The following is a 14,289-nucleotide window of genomic DNA, read 5'->3' as shown; positions in this document are numbered from 1 at the left end:
TTGATGCTCTAAAAGGCAATGTAATTTCACTACCTATAAAAACAGAATTGCCATTCAGCCACTAGAGCCTTCTATTTTGAAAGTATTACTTGCATGATGTGCTATTGCACATAGTATTTTTAATTTCCAGCTTAGGTGCCAGCATGAACCCATTCTGTTTATTCCCCATATCTGGAGCTCTGTGTTTTGGGCAGGATTTCTGTTCTGCAGTAGAAGCAGTTTTAGCAGCTGCATGTTTTGAGGCCCTGTCTCCTCTGGCATGAGATCCAGTGGTGAAGTGAGAGAAGAGCAGCATGGGGGCTGGGTTGGACTGTGCCCATTTTATGTCTTCTGCAGCTGAAGAGCTGCTGCTGAGAAAGGGAAGGGCCTGTCTGCCACCCCCTTCCTGGGGGCTGGAGGCAGGAAGTATGACCTTGAATGTTGCAGAGATAGTCATAGCAAGGAAGTGATAAACTGGAGTCTTTTCAAGAGACTTCTTCTGAATGATTTGAGGCTCTTTGAACAACCAATCTGGTTGTGATATTCTGTGGAGTTAGATATAGTTGTCTGACAATACACATGAAGCCCCCTCCCCTTCATCAGACAAGTCCTTGATGCTGGAAGAGAAAGTGTCCTGGGAGGAAAACAGTGCATGATGCTTGGGTGCCTGAAGACACATACAACCAGTGAAGTTTGCCCGGACTACTCAAATGTGGCGCTTGTGAATTTTCAGTCTTTTGGCAAGCATCCACCTTGTACACCTGCTTGCAGAAAGCAGAAGGCTCTCTGAATGTTCCCGTGGCCCCTCCAAAAGCGGGGAAACACCAGTAAGAAGCAGCCTTGGTGTGCTGGAGTGCTGTGCTCTGGCAGCTCACCATACCTAGCCTCAGGGAGTGCCTGGAAAATGGGAGTGTAGCAGGGTGAGATTACTCTGGGTTGGCAGCAATGAGACCTGGGGAGGGCGGCTCCCTGCTCCTGGCTGCCTGCTGATGTCCAAAAATCTCTCCTGTGGTCATGGTTGGTGGGTTAAGCACACACAGGAGCCATATGGAGCTGCTGCCAATTGCAAGGAAGGGCCTTGCCATGGACAGTGCTGCCTTATGTATATAAGTAAGGCTTACCTTTGTGTTTTATATATGGCTTTTCTAAAAGTAGAAGGCAGGGAAGGTGAATCCAGGTTCTTTGAAAGTCAGTGATACTCTTGACAGCAAGAAAATAATGAACCTCAATCTAGATCCCTTTCAGGATTTATTCCGTACCTTTATCCTTGTTGAATAAAATACTTACATGGGTTTTGCTATGTTTTGTGGATTTTATCTTGGTGGACCCTCAATTGCTGGTACAAAACTAAAATACACAGGGAGATCTGTCTCTCATCCTTAGCAAATCTGGGAAAGTTAGACACTGATGTGCTTCAGACTAGTGAGTTTTGATAATCAAGACAGACTGCTTCCACTTAAATGCTGCTCAGCTGGGAGAAGAGGACTTGAGAAATTCTGGAGTTTTACAGGAAGTCTCCCAGCTGTCTAACTTTTGCAATAGAAACCTTAAGATGGAGGGTTTGGGTGGACTTTTGACTTGTGTTTTTTGCCTTACTTTTCAGCTGGCCTGCTGCTGCGGTGCTGCTGCTTGTTCCTTGTGCTGCAAATGCTGCCCCAAGATAAAGCAGTCAACCAGCACCCGCTTCATGTACGCGCTTTACTTCATCCTGGTGACCATCATCTGCTGTGTCATGATGTCCACAACAGTAGCTAATGAAATGAAAACTCACGTAAGTAGCAGGGATGGGGTCACTGCTGCCCCTGGGTGAAAACGGGACTCCTTCCACAGCTCTTTGTGTACAGGGGTGCTTCCTCAGAAGAGGTGGTCAATTTCCTCCACCCATCCACCTCAGAACACAGATGAGATGATTTTCCATGCCCAATCTCTTGATGTTTCCATGCTCACATCTTCCTGTCACCCACTGAGCGTGTTTCACAGCAGGAGGAGCCAAGGCCTAGCATCCTTCCTCTCAAGTGCAGAAATCTGCTGCAGTGAACCCACCCCAGGTTTGCTGTGCAGGCACTGTCGCAGGAGGGAAAGGTATTGGGGAACTTGTTTTAGTAGAACAAATCAGTTCAGTCTAACCTTGATTTTTGTCTCTGGCAGCTTGTTTAGCAGCAGAAGCAGCAAATTAGAAAATAATTCTTCAAGTATTGCAATTTTAATTCTGCCTTTCTGGTGTGACAGACTACTGCAAAGCACAATGCTGCAGAGCCTCTACAAGGGGTTTTCTTCAGTGTATGTTGAGTCATTGTGTTCACATGGCCTCTAACCACAGCAAATACTCTTCATCTCTAATTGTCTTTTTAATTAGAGAGCTTCAAAAGCATGAAAGGAGCTGTGGCTGAAGCTAGACTTTAAAACTCAAGTTTCTTTCAGAGCCTTCATGAAACTTTCCTAAACTCAGTGCGCACCAGCCTGCTTGTGCTCACACGCTGGTCCTGTTGTACCACATATTTGATTTGGCTTCATAAGCCACCCAAGTAGCACAAATCCTCTCTCTCACAAACTACAATAATGAAACTCTGCTTTTAACTAGAGAGAACAAAGACTGCATTGCTTAATTCTTAAAAATTAAGATGCATCAAATGCATCATTGGGTCTGCTCTGGGGGTTGTGTATGTGCTTGTCTGGGAGGCTCAGAAGGCTTCCATCAGTGTGAGCATCTTGTTGTTTGGTGCGCCTTTCCCAAGGGAGTAAGGTTACACAGCGAGGCCTCTTTCCTCACTGAACCAGTTGCTGAACAAGCTGATGGCCTCGTTACGTTCTGCACTTGACTTTTGGTTGTCTCTGAAACAGCCAGAGCATCCCAGATGTAGGAGCTGGTGGCAGCACCCCCTTCCTGCAACACAGATGAACCTGTGGGTTTACAGCAGGCTGACTGGGGGCTTCTGTGCTCTGCTGCCTGTGACCCTTCTGTCTTCCAATTGTACCTTCTTTGTATGTTCTGTCCTAATTTTCTTTCATTTAATAGCACTTTGCATGAGTTATCCTAGTGCCCCATTTTACCCCAGGCCCCCAGAAGTTGATGACCACCCTGTAGGAGCACCCAGGACAGATGTGATGCTTGCCTGTAAGCTGTGACTTAAAAACTGCTCAACATGTGTGTGCTGAAATTGCTTGCCAGGAATTGCTTTGACTTACTAGATGCTTAGCTTGGCAATAAAGTGAATAACCCAAGGAACTTAAGTGTGTGGGAGACAAATTATGTGCTTATATCCAAATTTCATAAAGTTCTTTTCCATCAGTAGTGTGGTTTTAATGCAGCTTGTATCCCTAACAAAAAATACTCTTTATCCAACAGAGAAGTGATTCAAGAAGCCTTCAACAACATGCTTTTCAGTATTGCCAAATTTCTTTTCCAGTTCATAGTCCTGAAAGCTCAGTGTGGGAAGAAATGACACAAAGAGTAGCTATTAGCTTGAAGTGGAAGGATAATCACTAGCAAAGTTTAGAGCATTTGATGTCTTTGAATGGGAAATGGACCATCTGAAAGCAGGATTTCTTTATCTGCTTTCTAATTTAATAATTATGTTCAGGGCTGTTAAGAATTCAAAGACCCCTGATGCTAATTCAGCACAGTTTTGATAGAGCGCACCTTGAAAATACTTATTCAGACTAACCAGTCTCAGCTTCTCAGTGATGAGCTGTGTTTTGGAAGTGCTGTGCACTTACTGATTCCTTTGCTTTTGGCCGGGTCATGGAACACTCCCAGCTCCTGAAGCCAGACTGTAAGCAAATGCTTTGCATGATACTTTTGGAACCTCACCCTCTCTTTTTTTCCTTTTTATTTTTCTTTTTTTCTTTTTTTTTCCTTTTTTTTTTTTTTGAGAGAAAACAGATTTTGATTAATTTTAATCAGATTTTTTTTTAAATTGTATTTAGGTAAAGAATGTCAAATCTCAAATAGTAGTGCAGTCCTTTTTGGAGCTGTAATCTTGGCAAGGAACCATGTGTCTCCTTTACTAGTTCAAATACTCATGCTGATCTTACATGGAAGGAATCTCTCGTTTGTCAGTGAGAGGTGTTCTTTTTCTCTTTGGTTGTTTTGCTGTACGTTCCCAAGTATACAGTAGTAGACCTCTGGGGAAAGAAGCAAGAGGCAGTGGAGGAACAGGGAAGAAGTTGGTGGTTATTTGCAGAAAAATTTCGGATAGTAAAATGTAAAATAGATTTTGCAATAGCAATTTTGCATATCAAGGCAAAAGACTGGGTATTCACCAATCAAGACATGTGAGCCCAGTGACAGGGACAGAAATACAGAAAAGACCAATATGGAATTACACTGCATATTGTGCTTCTATACCTTGATCCATATATTATTTCTTTTTTCCTGTTACGCTGTTTTTTTAAAAAAACAGATACAGCTTTACTCACATGTGTTCTCTTGAAGCAAAAAATTGCATTTTACAGGCTTGGAAAGGATAATTTAGAGAAGAAAAGGGAAAGAATTGTTTTGGTCTCTCAAAAAAAAGTTTAGATTTTTTAAAATTTAAATTTTTAATGTTAAAGCTCTTTCAAAACGAATGGTTTCAGTCTAAAAATATCCATGTCCTACTTAATTAATGAAAAGAAAAATAAGAAATACATTTTTAGGAAGATGAACACCAGTAACCCTCAGTTTAGTTGTGTGAAAGCATTTCAGTACAAGGTGGTCACATGTTCCAGCAAAACATACTTTCAGGCTTATTTCCCCTGCTAGGTTTATGTCTTGCCCCTTAGCTGCATTATTGCATGTTAAACACCAAATATGCTACCAAAAATAAGGGTTCTGAGTGCAGATGCCCTTTGCATATTTCTGATAAAAATTTAGCCATAGATTCATGATGATGTGTTCTGATCTGATTGTTTCTTGGTTTTTTATTTAATTTCTCAGCTGCTCAGGACAGGTGATTTTACGTGGGGATTTTTGCCCTTGCTTTCCCACCTACATAGATTTTCACTCATGCATCCTTAATGAAGTTTGCCTGCCATATTCTCCCTCCTTGGAAGAGGACATCCAGGTGGAAGCAGGGTCCTCCAGGGCTGTTTCTGCACACTTCTCCCTTGCTGTTCCCCTGGGATGTGCTTTGCCACACTCCTGCACTCACACATTCAGGTGCTGACAGACCCCACCTGGGGCTGGCCAGGCACCACGGTGGTTCTGTGTGCTTGCAGCTTGCACTGAGGGGAGAGCAAGTTCAGGACATCGTGTTTCTGTAGATGCTGCTCAGATCACCTCTGAGGGCTGCAGTGCGTGCTGGAAGATGGCCAGCTTTGCTGTGATAACATCATTGCTTGCACAGCAGCTGAGGCGTTCGTGTTATTGGAGCGGATACTGAGTTTCTGCAACAAGAATGCTTTGTCCTCTGCTCCGAGGCCAAAGAGTTTAACTACTGCTGCTTTTAAAGGTACAAAAGTAGCTATTTCACTGTATCTTGGCAAATAACAAATATGTGACTTAATGGCTATCGAAAATACCCGGCATGGTAAAGCACATAGGGTGGGCAGCCTTCTCAGCAGCTGAACATGTTTCAGAGATATAGATTGAAAAGAAACTTTAGTCTTTTTTGTCTATCAATGAAGTCACACAAGCCGTGATACATTGTTCCCAGCAATAGACCATCCTTTCACAAAAACATACTGTTTTTATTGCACCAGTCCTGTTGCTCCCAGCACTGTGCTTGTGTGTTGCACCTGTTAAGGTCTCCAAGAGTTTGGTTTTATTCTTGTTTTGTTCTTTCAGGACCATGGGTCTCCTAAAAGACCATTCAGTCTCATGGGACTGTTTCTGTGGCCATCACTTTTTACTGCTTAGTGTGGTGAATACTACATGGTGGCTAAACTCTTTGTTGCTTATGTAGGGCAAACTAAGCTATTGTTCTTGTGAATCCATCCATTTTCTCTCAGCCAGACCTGTAATGAAGTTAATACTTACAGGAGGAAAGAATGTATAGGTTCAAAAATCCCATCAAGATTTCTGTAGAAACCTGTGCAATTGGAGAAGGTGCCTATTTATGGCTACCCATAGATCTGTTTCTGATTAGCTAGTCAGTTAATCAGGTTCTGTGATATTTTTGTTTTGTTGTGTTTTGTTCTGAAAGTCTTGTAAGTAAAGTGAACAGATCTTGTAAAAATCTGTCTCCTTGGTGAGTACTCTCATGGATGTCAAACAAATAAGTAATTTTCCCAGAAATATTTTTAGTTCAATATTATGCTGTTTTCTAACCTTTCCTGTTGATGGTTATAATAAGCAAAGAACAGGAAAGCATTAATTGATAGCCCAGTTGCTTTCCCTGGCATTGTTGTGACCCCTTGGCTTGCCCTGGCATCACTGTAGCTTTGAGAGCTCTCATAATTATTCCATTCAATCCATTTGCTCATTTTGAATGCTGGTATGTTTTCCCAGTCAGACATTTCATTGCTTTCCAAGACCTGGGAAAAGTGTTGCTGATGCTCCAGACAATTTCTCAGGAGCTTTCCAAAAACTCTTGGATGCAGGTTAGCCACAGCTACTTTAATGTCCAGCTTCTTTATGCAGAGGCTACTAATCTCTGAGTTACTGCTGAAGGAGCAGCTTGGAGTGGCCCAGCTTGAGTCCCTTCTTGTAACACCACAGAGCTGTGCTGCTGGTGATGAAACAGCAGATGAAACAGCAGTTTTCATCTCCTCGTCTGATTCTAGCCCACCAAAAGATCAACTCCAAATTGTAGTTAGGTCTGCTATCCTCAGCTCAGCCACACAAGTGCTGCAGTGAGCTCCTCTTTTTGAGAAACTGCTAGGAGGGTTGTTGAGGCCCTGACTGGTTTGGAGTCCTGGAACATGGATTGGAGTTGCATACCCTGCTGAGAGAGGTAGGCTTTCAGAGCCTGGTGCTGGAAGCTGGCAGTTTGCTTGTTTATCACTTGTTTCCTGAATCTCAAGGACTTTCTACCCGGCTGGGAACGCTGTCTGACGGCTAGCATGCCGACCCTGTTATTCTTTCATTGTTATGGCTTTGTGTACTGACCTGCTTGCTGAATAAAGGGGTTTCCTTTGCCATAGCTGTTGATTTGTGCATGCTGTGTCCTGCTGCACATTGGCTTCTCTATTCTCCAGTCACCTGCATGGATAGCAGCAGTCAACTCCAGAGGGTTTAATAATGCTGTTCAACTGGTCTTACCAGCCTTAGCTGAAGGCTGTAAGCACACAGAGAGGCCCTTTTTTTCTTTGAAATGGATAGTGGTTTTCTAATTAAATTCCTATGTTTCTGTGCAGCTGAATGGTTCTCTGGCTGTGAGGAGCCCATGTCTGCACAGAGGTGCCTCACAGCAGCGGGTTCTGGCCACAAGACCTGTTTTTCAGAGCACCCAGCATCATATTCATGTGGTGCAACTGAAGCCAGAATGTGCAGCTGTTTGTTTTCCCCTTTGTGGGGAAAGGCCTCAAAAGCAAATATTTAATGAGTCAAGAGAGGCAGGAATATTCCATCTTTCTGTTAATTTAAAACAAAATCAGGTCATCTGGCACAGCTCCCTGTCAGAAGCAGTGATGGAGAGGAGGGTGGCTGCTGCCCCTGTGACACTTGGGTGTGTTTCAGTCTGCCTTTGCAGCCAGGGCAGCACAAGCCCCTGGTGTGTCTCACGTAAGCTGAATTACTGAAGCAATCAGAGTCTCTTGCTGTACAGCATGGGAAGAAGGGAGAAGGTCCCTGGGGTGAGGGAATAAGCAGTAATGGCATGAACCTGGAGAGCTGAAGGAAAGTGGACTTGTACCCCAAGGGATCTGTAAAGAATTGAGAGAAGGCTCTGGAAGAGTTCAGTCCCTTATGTTTCGGATTTTATTATATCCCCTGAACCCTGAAATCCAGGCTGAAGGGATGTCAAAAGTCAAAGGTATTAAATGAAGCCAGTGAAAAGTCAGTGGTGCCCAGAAATATACGTGCTTATGTGTGCTTTGTGTCCTTTCTAACAGTTTATATATAATGTGTTCTGCTTTTCAGATTCCCTTCTACAAGCAGATGTGCAAGGGTATTCAGGCGGGTGAGATGTGTGAGAAGTTGGTGGGATACTCTGCAGTGTACAAAGTCTGTTTTGGAATGGCCTGTTTCTTCTTTTTATTCTTCTTGTTCACCATCAAAATTAACAACAGCAAAAGTTGCCGAGCATACATTCATAATGGGTGAGTTTTTTATTTGATTGCCTAATTTTAACATCTAACATTTTAACATCTCTTCACAAATTTGTGCCACAAACTTTCTACTTAGATGTAGTACTAGGCAGAAAAAAAACCCCACAACTCAAAAATCTTCACTTTGCTCTTATTTTTAGAAATAATGTGGTCAAGTGAAAACTAAGTAAAGTGGTAATCAGTCATCAAAGGATTTTTTTTTTCCTCGTTACTCTTTAAATAAAGATTTCTTGAGGTACTAAAGCTGAAAATCTCTAATTCCTATTACAACCAGATGGTTTTTTTCTCTCATACAGATTCTGGCTTATCAAACTTGTAGTTCTGGCAGCAATGTGCTCAGGAGCCTTCTTCATTCCTGATCAGGACACTTTCCTCAATGGTATGTCCTCTTATTTTTGTTATGCTGGTTCATTCTCTACTATCTTGTGACTCGTTAGAAATCTGAGAAGTCTGATCAACATGAATATTGCCTTGTTTCTTCAAGTAAAGCCTTTACAGGCCAGATGCAAAACCAGTGTTTGGGGGGAACACTGTATGTGCAAACTACATGGTCTTCATGTGAATGTGCAGGGAGCAGCATGGTTTTTTTCTGACCAAGAGCAGGCCAAAGTGGTAGGTAACGATACCACTGCAGCAATTCTTCAGGAATTCTTGCCAGTTCTTTAAGAAATATGGAACTATAATGGTGCAGAAGGAGTTGTTCACTCAAGAACACAGAGCTGCTTATTAGTTTGGCTTGTGCAGGGTAGCTCTGGCATAGTGCAGCAATCAGGCTGCACAGTGGAGAGATGACGGTGCTCCAGGAGGCACAGTAACCTGCTGGGCACTGCTGGGCACTGGAAACTTGCAGTGCCCCAAAAGAATTTGGGATGTTGTTAGTTTTCAGGTTGGGGGTGTACAGTAAAGTAAAATAAGAGTTCTTGGGCCCTGGTACGTGTGCTCTGCTGAGGATGCCATATCAGAAGCATTTCCAGTTTTGGAAGGGATGCTGGCAGGGCACAGGCATGTTGGTGCTAGCCCAGTACTGAAGTGCCAGCTGGGAGGGGAGTTTATCACAGAAATCTTGTGGGCTAGGAGCAAAAATCCTGGTGATACCAAGATGAGTTTGTTCTCCTACATTTGCAGTAAGTACATCTTGCAGGTCCTTGTAAGCCCTTAAGCTGCTGGGTCTGAGCAGGTGATGGGGAATGGGATGGGATCAGTAGAGCAAAGGAGCAGTTGTGTATGCTGCCTGCTTCCACAAAGACTTGCTTGGTTACCTTGTTCTCAACGCCCATCTACTCTAGCCAGGATGTTTAAAAGGGCAGGAGGGAGGAGTAACATGAGGAAGAGAATTGAGTGGGCAGGCAGACTATGAGCACAGTACTCTGGGAAACTAAAGTAAAAACCACTACAAGTAAACCACTGACAGGTATAATTCAGCTTCTTGCTTTTGCTGTCTGTTTGTTTGGCCCTGGCTCAGTTTGAGGCTCTCTTCCATGTCCTCTCTGAAGCTGTGGCTTGGCTGTATGTGTTTGTCCTTAGGACCCATTCTGTTTGGATTAGATGTAGATGCAGTGCAATGCCTTGTGCTCGTGAGCAGGTGAGACTGCCTGTCATCTTTGCAAGTGACCCTTGTCATGGTGAAACATCTTCAGGAACTGATGTGTTTGCAGAGGAGGAGAAACAGAATTTTTCTGTGCTGATTCTCAACAGCAGTCTAATGTAGTCTGGAGATACAGCATTACAAGCTTTCTTTCCCAAACTAGCTCATGACTTTTCACTCCAAAGCTGTATTCTGCGACTCCTGCTAAACTGACCTCTAGTCTGCCCCTGAATTTGAAATTTACAGATGGTTTCGGTATGATATGTTTGTGGGATTTTCTCCCCTCCTTTCAAGAAACTTACACTGTCTTTCGGTTGCTTGGTTTTGTTTAGAGTTTTTTAGAGGGAGAGGGTCATTCTCCCAACTGCTTTTTTTTTTTTCTTGAAAAATAAAATCTCTTGCCATGTTTCCCAAGCAGTTTGTTAATCATGGAGGAGGAAGATTATGTGCAAGCAGTAGGTTTCTGTGGGTTGTAGTGCTAAATCCACCCTGGCTATGCTGATCTTAATTTTGATTGATCCATAAATGTCTGCAGTATACCATGGCAGAGGGAGATCAGGAGAGTCTATTTAATTATTCACTCCATTGGTGATCTGACCTTTCCTACTCTCCCTTTCCCAAATACACATGCCACTTTGTGCCCTGCCTGTTTTTATGTACTTTTTTACAGAATAACTTCATCTGGTTTTTTGTTTTGTATGTTTGAAGAAGCTTGTCAAGTGCATATCATATGTTTAGCAAACCAGACAATGACATTTTTGCTTGCTTTTAAATAATGAGCTTATGATAGAGTAAGAAAATAAAAATCTCTACATCAACTGCCAATGGAAATGAGCCCTGACTGTTCCATCCTTCCACTTAACTTACACAGGCTTTTTTTCAAAAGGAAAGCACAATGGAAGGATATGGCTGAATATTGCTAATGCACTTCCTTGGTCTTTTCTTCATTGAAATCAGTTGCACACCTGGAGTAATTTGTAGGCTGTGTACTGCAGAGCAGCACAAGCTGTATATACAGCTAAAAATTAAAATAGGTATTCTGATGTTGCATGTAAGAAATCTGTTGTCTAAAACATCCTGCCCAAGCAGCTGCCCAAATGCAGTATATATAAGTCAACAGTTAAGTACCCAAATAACCTGTCCTAAAACCAGTCAGTGAATACTAAGTGTTCCTTGGGAGTGGCTCGGAACAGCATTTGTGAATAGATAAACCCCACCTTTGTTTTTCTGTGGTACTGGAATCTGGAGGAGAAAAAATTGCCCGTTTTAGTAATGACTGGATTCCAGTACCTTCAATTTCAGGGTTTAGATTCCTGTGGAAAGCCTTCACACCACCTCCTTTCTGTCAGTCACAAATAAAGGTTTCAGTATTTTCTGTCTTAACATAGTAACTCATAGGCTCCACAAAACTTTTCTAGGTTAGGGAAACCCAGTAGCTGTCCTGACATGATTATATTGAAAATGTAGCGGGTTGCAAGCTGAATTCATAGGGGAGCTAATCTTGAGTTAACTGAGCTGGTCTTTCATCTGAAATCTCCTGCTACATTTGTTGAGCTTGAGATATTCAACCACATTAACAGCTTCACTGCATAGACAATAAATCCATTTTCTCTCAAGGGAAAGGCGTTTGACCTATTTTCTGCCTCTCTGCCTTGCAGCCTGGCGCTATGTAGGAGCAACAGGAGGGTTCCTTTTCATTGCCATTCAGCTCATCCTGCTGGTTGAGTTCGCACACAAGTGGAATAAAAATTGGTATGTTTTGGGAAAGCAGTTATTTCCTTAAAATTCTGGTGGACTCCTGACCAATATTTTTCTTGTAACAAAGAATGTAGATGTGTCTTGGATGTAATTTTTGAAAGCAGACACTTGACTCAGAGCTGTTCATATTTGATTCATCTACCTTCTCCTTGCCCAATGTTTCCTTATTGCTCACTTCTACTCTGCTGGTTTATTCGTACCTGAACTGCTTGGCTTCCGTTAAGTAGTAGTGTGGCTGGATGCAAAAATTTCTTACTTTAAAGTTATTATATATTTTATATGAAAATACATCTGCTAAGTGGAATGGTGCAAGAGAATAAAACTGGAGTTGCAAAAATGTAATAGTGAAACCATGTTTCAATATTTTATATTTGCAAAGTTGTGAACTGATAAATCCTGCTTTGTCCATGTCAGCTTAATGCATGTCAATTTTCTTTCTCAAATGAAGACTCTTAATTTGTGTTCAACTTCTTTCTTGTCATAAAAATAGGCAAGATTCCAATATCAACCTGGATATACAATATTTGGGCATTGACTTCATTTTTGGTTCAAGTATATTTTCTATTACTGTCCTAGCCCTTCGCCTCGCATCAAATTAAAATATTTAAGTTTTCTTCTCACATGTATTCTCCTGCCTCCACCTCCGCCCTTTCTGTCTCACATTTCCTCCTCTACAAACTCTTGCAGCTCTTTCTTGTTCTCATTAAAATACCTGCTAAGAAAGAGTTTTAGCAATCCTTCGGCTTTGATAAATTCCTGTTTCAGGGAGGAAGACGTGAGAACTCCTTATACCACAGATATTTTTAGTGCTAATTACTGTAGCTGGTTTTTTGTGGATGAAAGAATTCCTGCACCAGCATTTAACTTTAACTCTCTTTACATTAGATAGTCTTTTAAAATAAATCCTGTTTCCACAAAACCACAGGAAAAAAACCCCACTGAAAGGACTTTCCATCTACAAAACAGCCCATTCTTTCAAAACAGCTGTTTTAGTTGCTCCTTTTAAACCCTGGTGGGCTTTGCAAGAGATGTTTAGAAGGTGAAGAAAGGAAAACAAGATGAACCGTTCTTTAGTTGAGGGAGTCCGGTGGTTAGACTCAAACGGAGAGGAGGCTTTTTGAGTGAAAGAGTAGTAAAACTTTCAAGGTAGTACAAGGAGCAGAAGAGAGGTTATGCCATGAGCAATAAACCTCTGGTTTCATTGTGTGGAGAGCACCACTCGCTAGCCCAGCCTGGGGTACTTGGAGCTGGTGCTGAGGAAATGCCTGATATATTGAGCTGAGATATGCTGATGGGCTGATCCCAGAGAACTCCTGGGAGTTCTGGGAGTCAGCACTGGGCTATAATTATTATAATTACTGGGCTAAAATTATAATCAGAAGGAGCTGATTGTGATAGTACAGAAGATAAACATGGATGCTAAGGAATGTTTCCCTCTATTTCATGGGTAGAAACCTTGCAATAATCTGTGCTGGTGTAGTGATGCGGGCGTGCTTTGGGAAAGGAAACACTGTCTTTTGTCTTTGAGGATATGAACTCTTCAGCTGTTAGAATTTTATGGTCTGGGCAAGGGAAAACAAAGATAGGATGCTTGTCTCTCTCTCCGCAGGACTGCAGGGGCAAACCACAAGCAGGTGTGGAACGGCCTGCTTGCCCTGGTGACTCTCATGCTGTACTCCATTGCCGTGGCAGCCCTGGTGCTCATGGCTCTGTTCTACACGCGCCCGGAGGGCTGCCTGCACAACAAGGTGCTGATCGGGGTGAACGGCGGCCTGTGCCTCCTGGTGTCCCTGGTGGCCATTTCGCCCTGCGTCCAGAACCGTGAGTCCCCGGGCCTGCTCTCCTCCTGGGCTTTGGTGCTGCCCCGGTCGTGTGCCATCAGCCATGTCTGGGCACAAAGTCTACTGGTAGTTCAGAGCTGGTGCTGCTCTTGACTCTTTATCTACCTTGTGCTAGGTTGCTCCTTGTCAGCTTGACTGCTGAAACTGCGGAGGTGTGAGAAGTTCTGGGTGTGCCATCAGGCACATAGTGTAGAGAACACCCACTTGCTGATGGCTGCCACTGTGTTGTGAAACTTAACTAGGTCTGGCTGTGGCACCTCTCAAACTCACTACTCTCTTACTATTTACCTTTGACTTCTTGGGATTTATTGTTTGTAAAGTTTGGGCCTGGTGGAGTTACCAGCAGTATTTTATACTTTGTGTGCTGTTAGTATTTTGCACACATTGGGCTGAAAATAGTAGTGTGACTCCAACAGAGATTTTACAGGCAAATAAAATTATGGTGGCAGCATTTGAAAAGCAGCTCTGTTTTGCAAAAGCACAGAGGTGGTTCTTTACGTACACAGGAATCACTAATGCTTTCCTGAAACAGCCCATAGAACTAAGGGATAGACTTTTTTCTCTTTATTGGACAGTGGAACTGTATTTTAACTGCCTCAAACACTTACTAACTGCTTAAAGTGAAAAAAAGTACTGATGTGCTGTTCTTTAAAGGATATAAATTTATTTTTCAGTTTGCAAAAATGTCTACAAAAATAACTAATTTTCCTCACTCTTGTAAAGGCCAGCCCCATTCTGGCTTGCTGCAGTCAGGAGTCATCAGCTGCTATGTCATGTACCTCACTTTCTCAGCACTATCCAGCAAACCACCAGAAACAAGTAAGTTATCTAATGCTTTATGTATGTGAAAAATGCCAGTCACTTGTTTTTAAAATTTTCAAAGTTTAATAGTAATAAAATTGTTATAAAAATAGTAATAAAATTACAGTAATAAAA

The 14,289-nt window shown here is 42.5% G+C and overlaps 1 protein-coding gene across 1 annotated transcript in view; it reads left to right on the top strand.

The window, feature by feature from the left end:
- Nucleotides 1-14,289, top strand: part of SERINC5 (serine incorporator 5) — a 40,438-nt gene that overhangs the window by 11,037 nt on the left and 15,112 nt on the right. The window contains exons 2-7 of the mRNA XM_054283801.1: nucleotides 1,583-1,750; nucleotides 7,982-8,160; nucleotides 8,466-8,548; nucleotides 11,413-11,506; nucleotides 13,122-13,333; nucleotides 14,077-14,172. Of these exons, the coding sequence (XP_054139776.1) occupies nucleotides 1,583-1,750; nucleotides 7,982-8,160; nucleotides 8,466-8,548; nucleotides 11,413-11,506; nucleotides 13,122-13,333; nucleotides 14,077-14,172 (832 nt within the window). The remainder of the gene's footprint in view (nucleotides 1-1,582; nucleotides 1,751-7,981; nucleotides 8,161-8,465; nucleotides 8,549-11,412; nucleotides 11,507-13,121; nucleotides 13,334-14,076; nucleotides 14,173-14,289) is intronic.

This window comes from Melozone crissalis, unplaced genomic scaffold, assembly GCF_028551555.1.
Source record: "Melozone crissalis strain CALT ecotype California unplaced genomic scaffold, PUWL_Pcris_2 ptg000005l_1, whole genome shotgun sequence".
Lineage (NCBI taxonomy): Eukaryota > Metazoa > Chordata > Aves > Passeriformes > Passerellidae > Melozone > Melozone crissalis.
The sequence above is the reverse complement of the archived record's forward strand: the minus strand, read 5'-3'. Positions and strand labels throughout refer to the sequence as shown.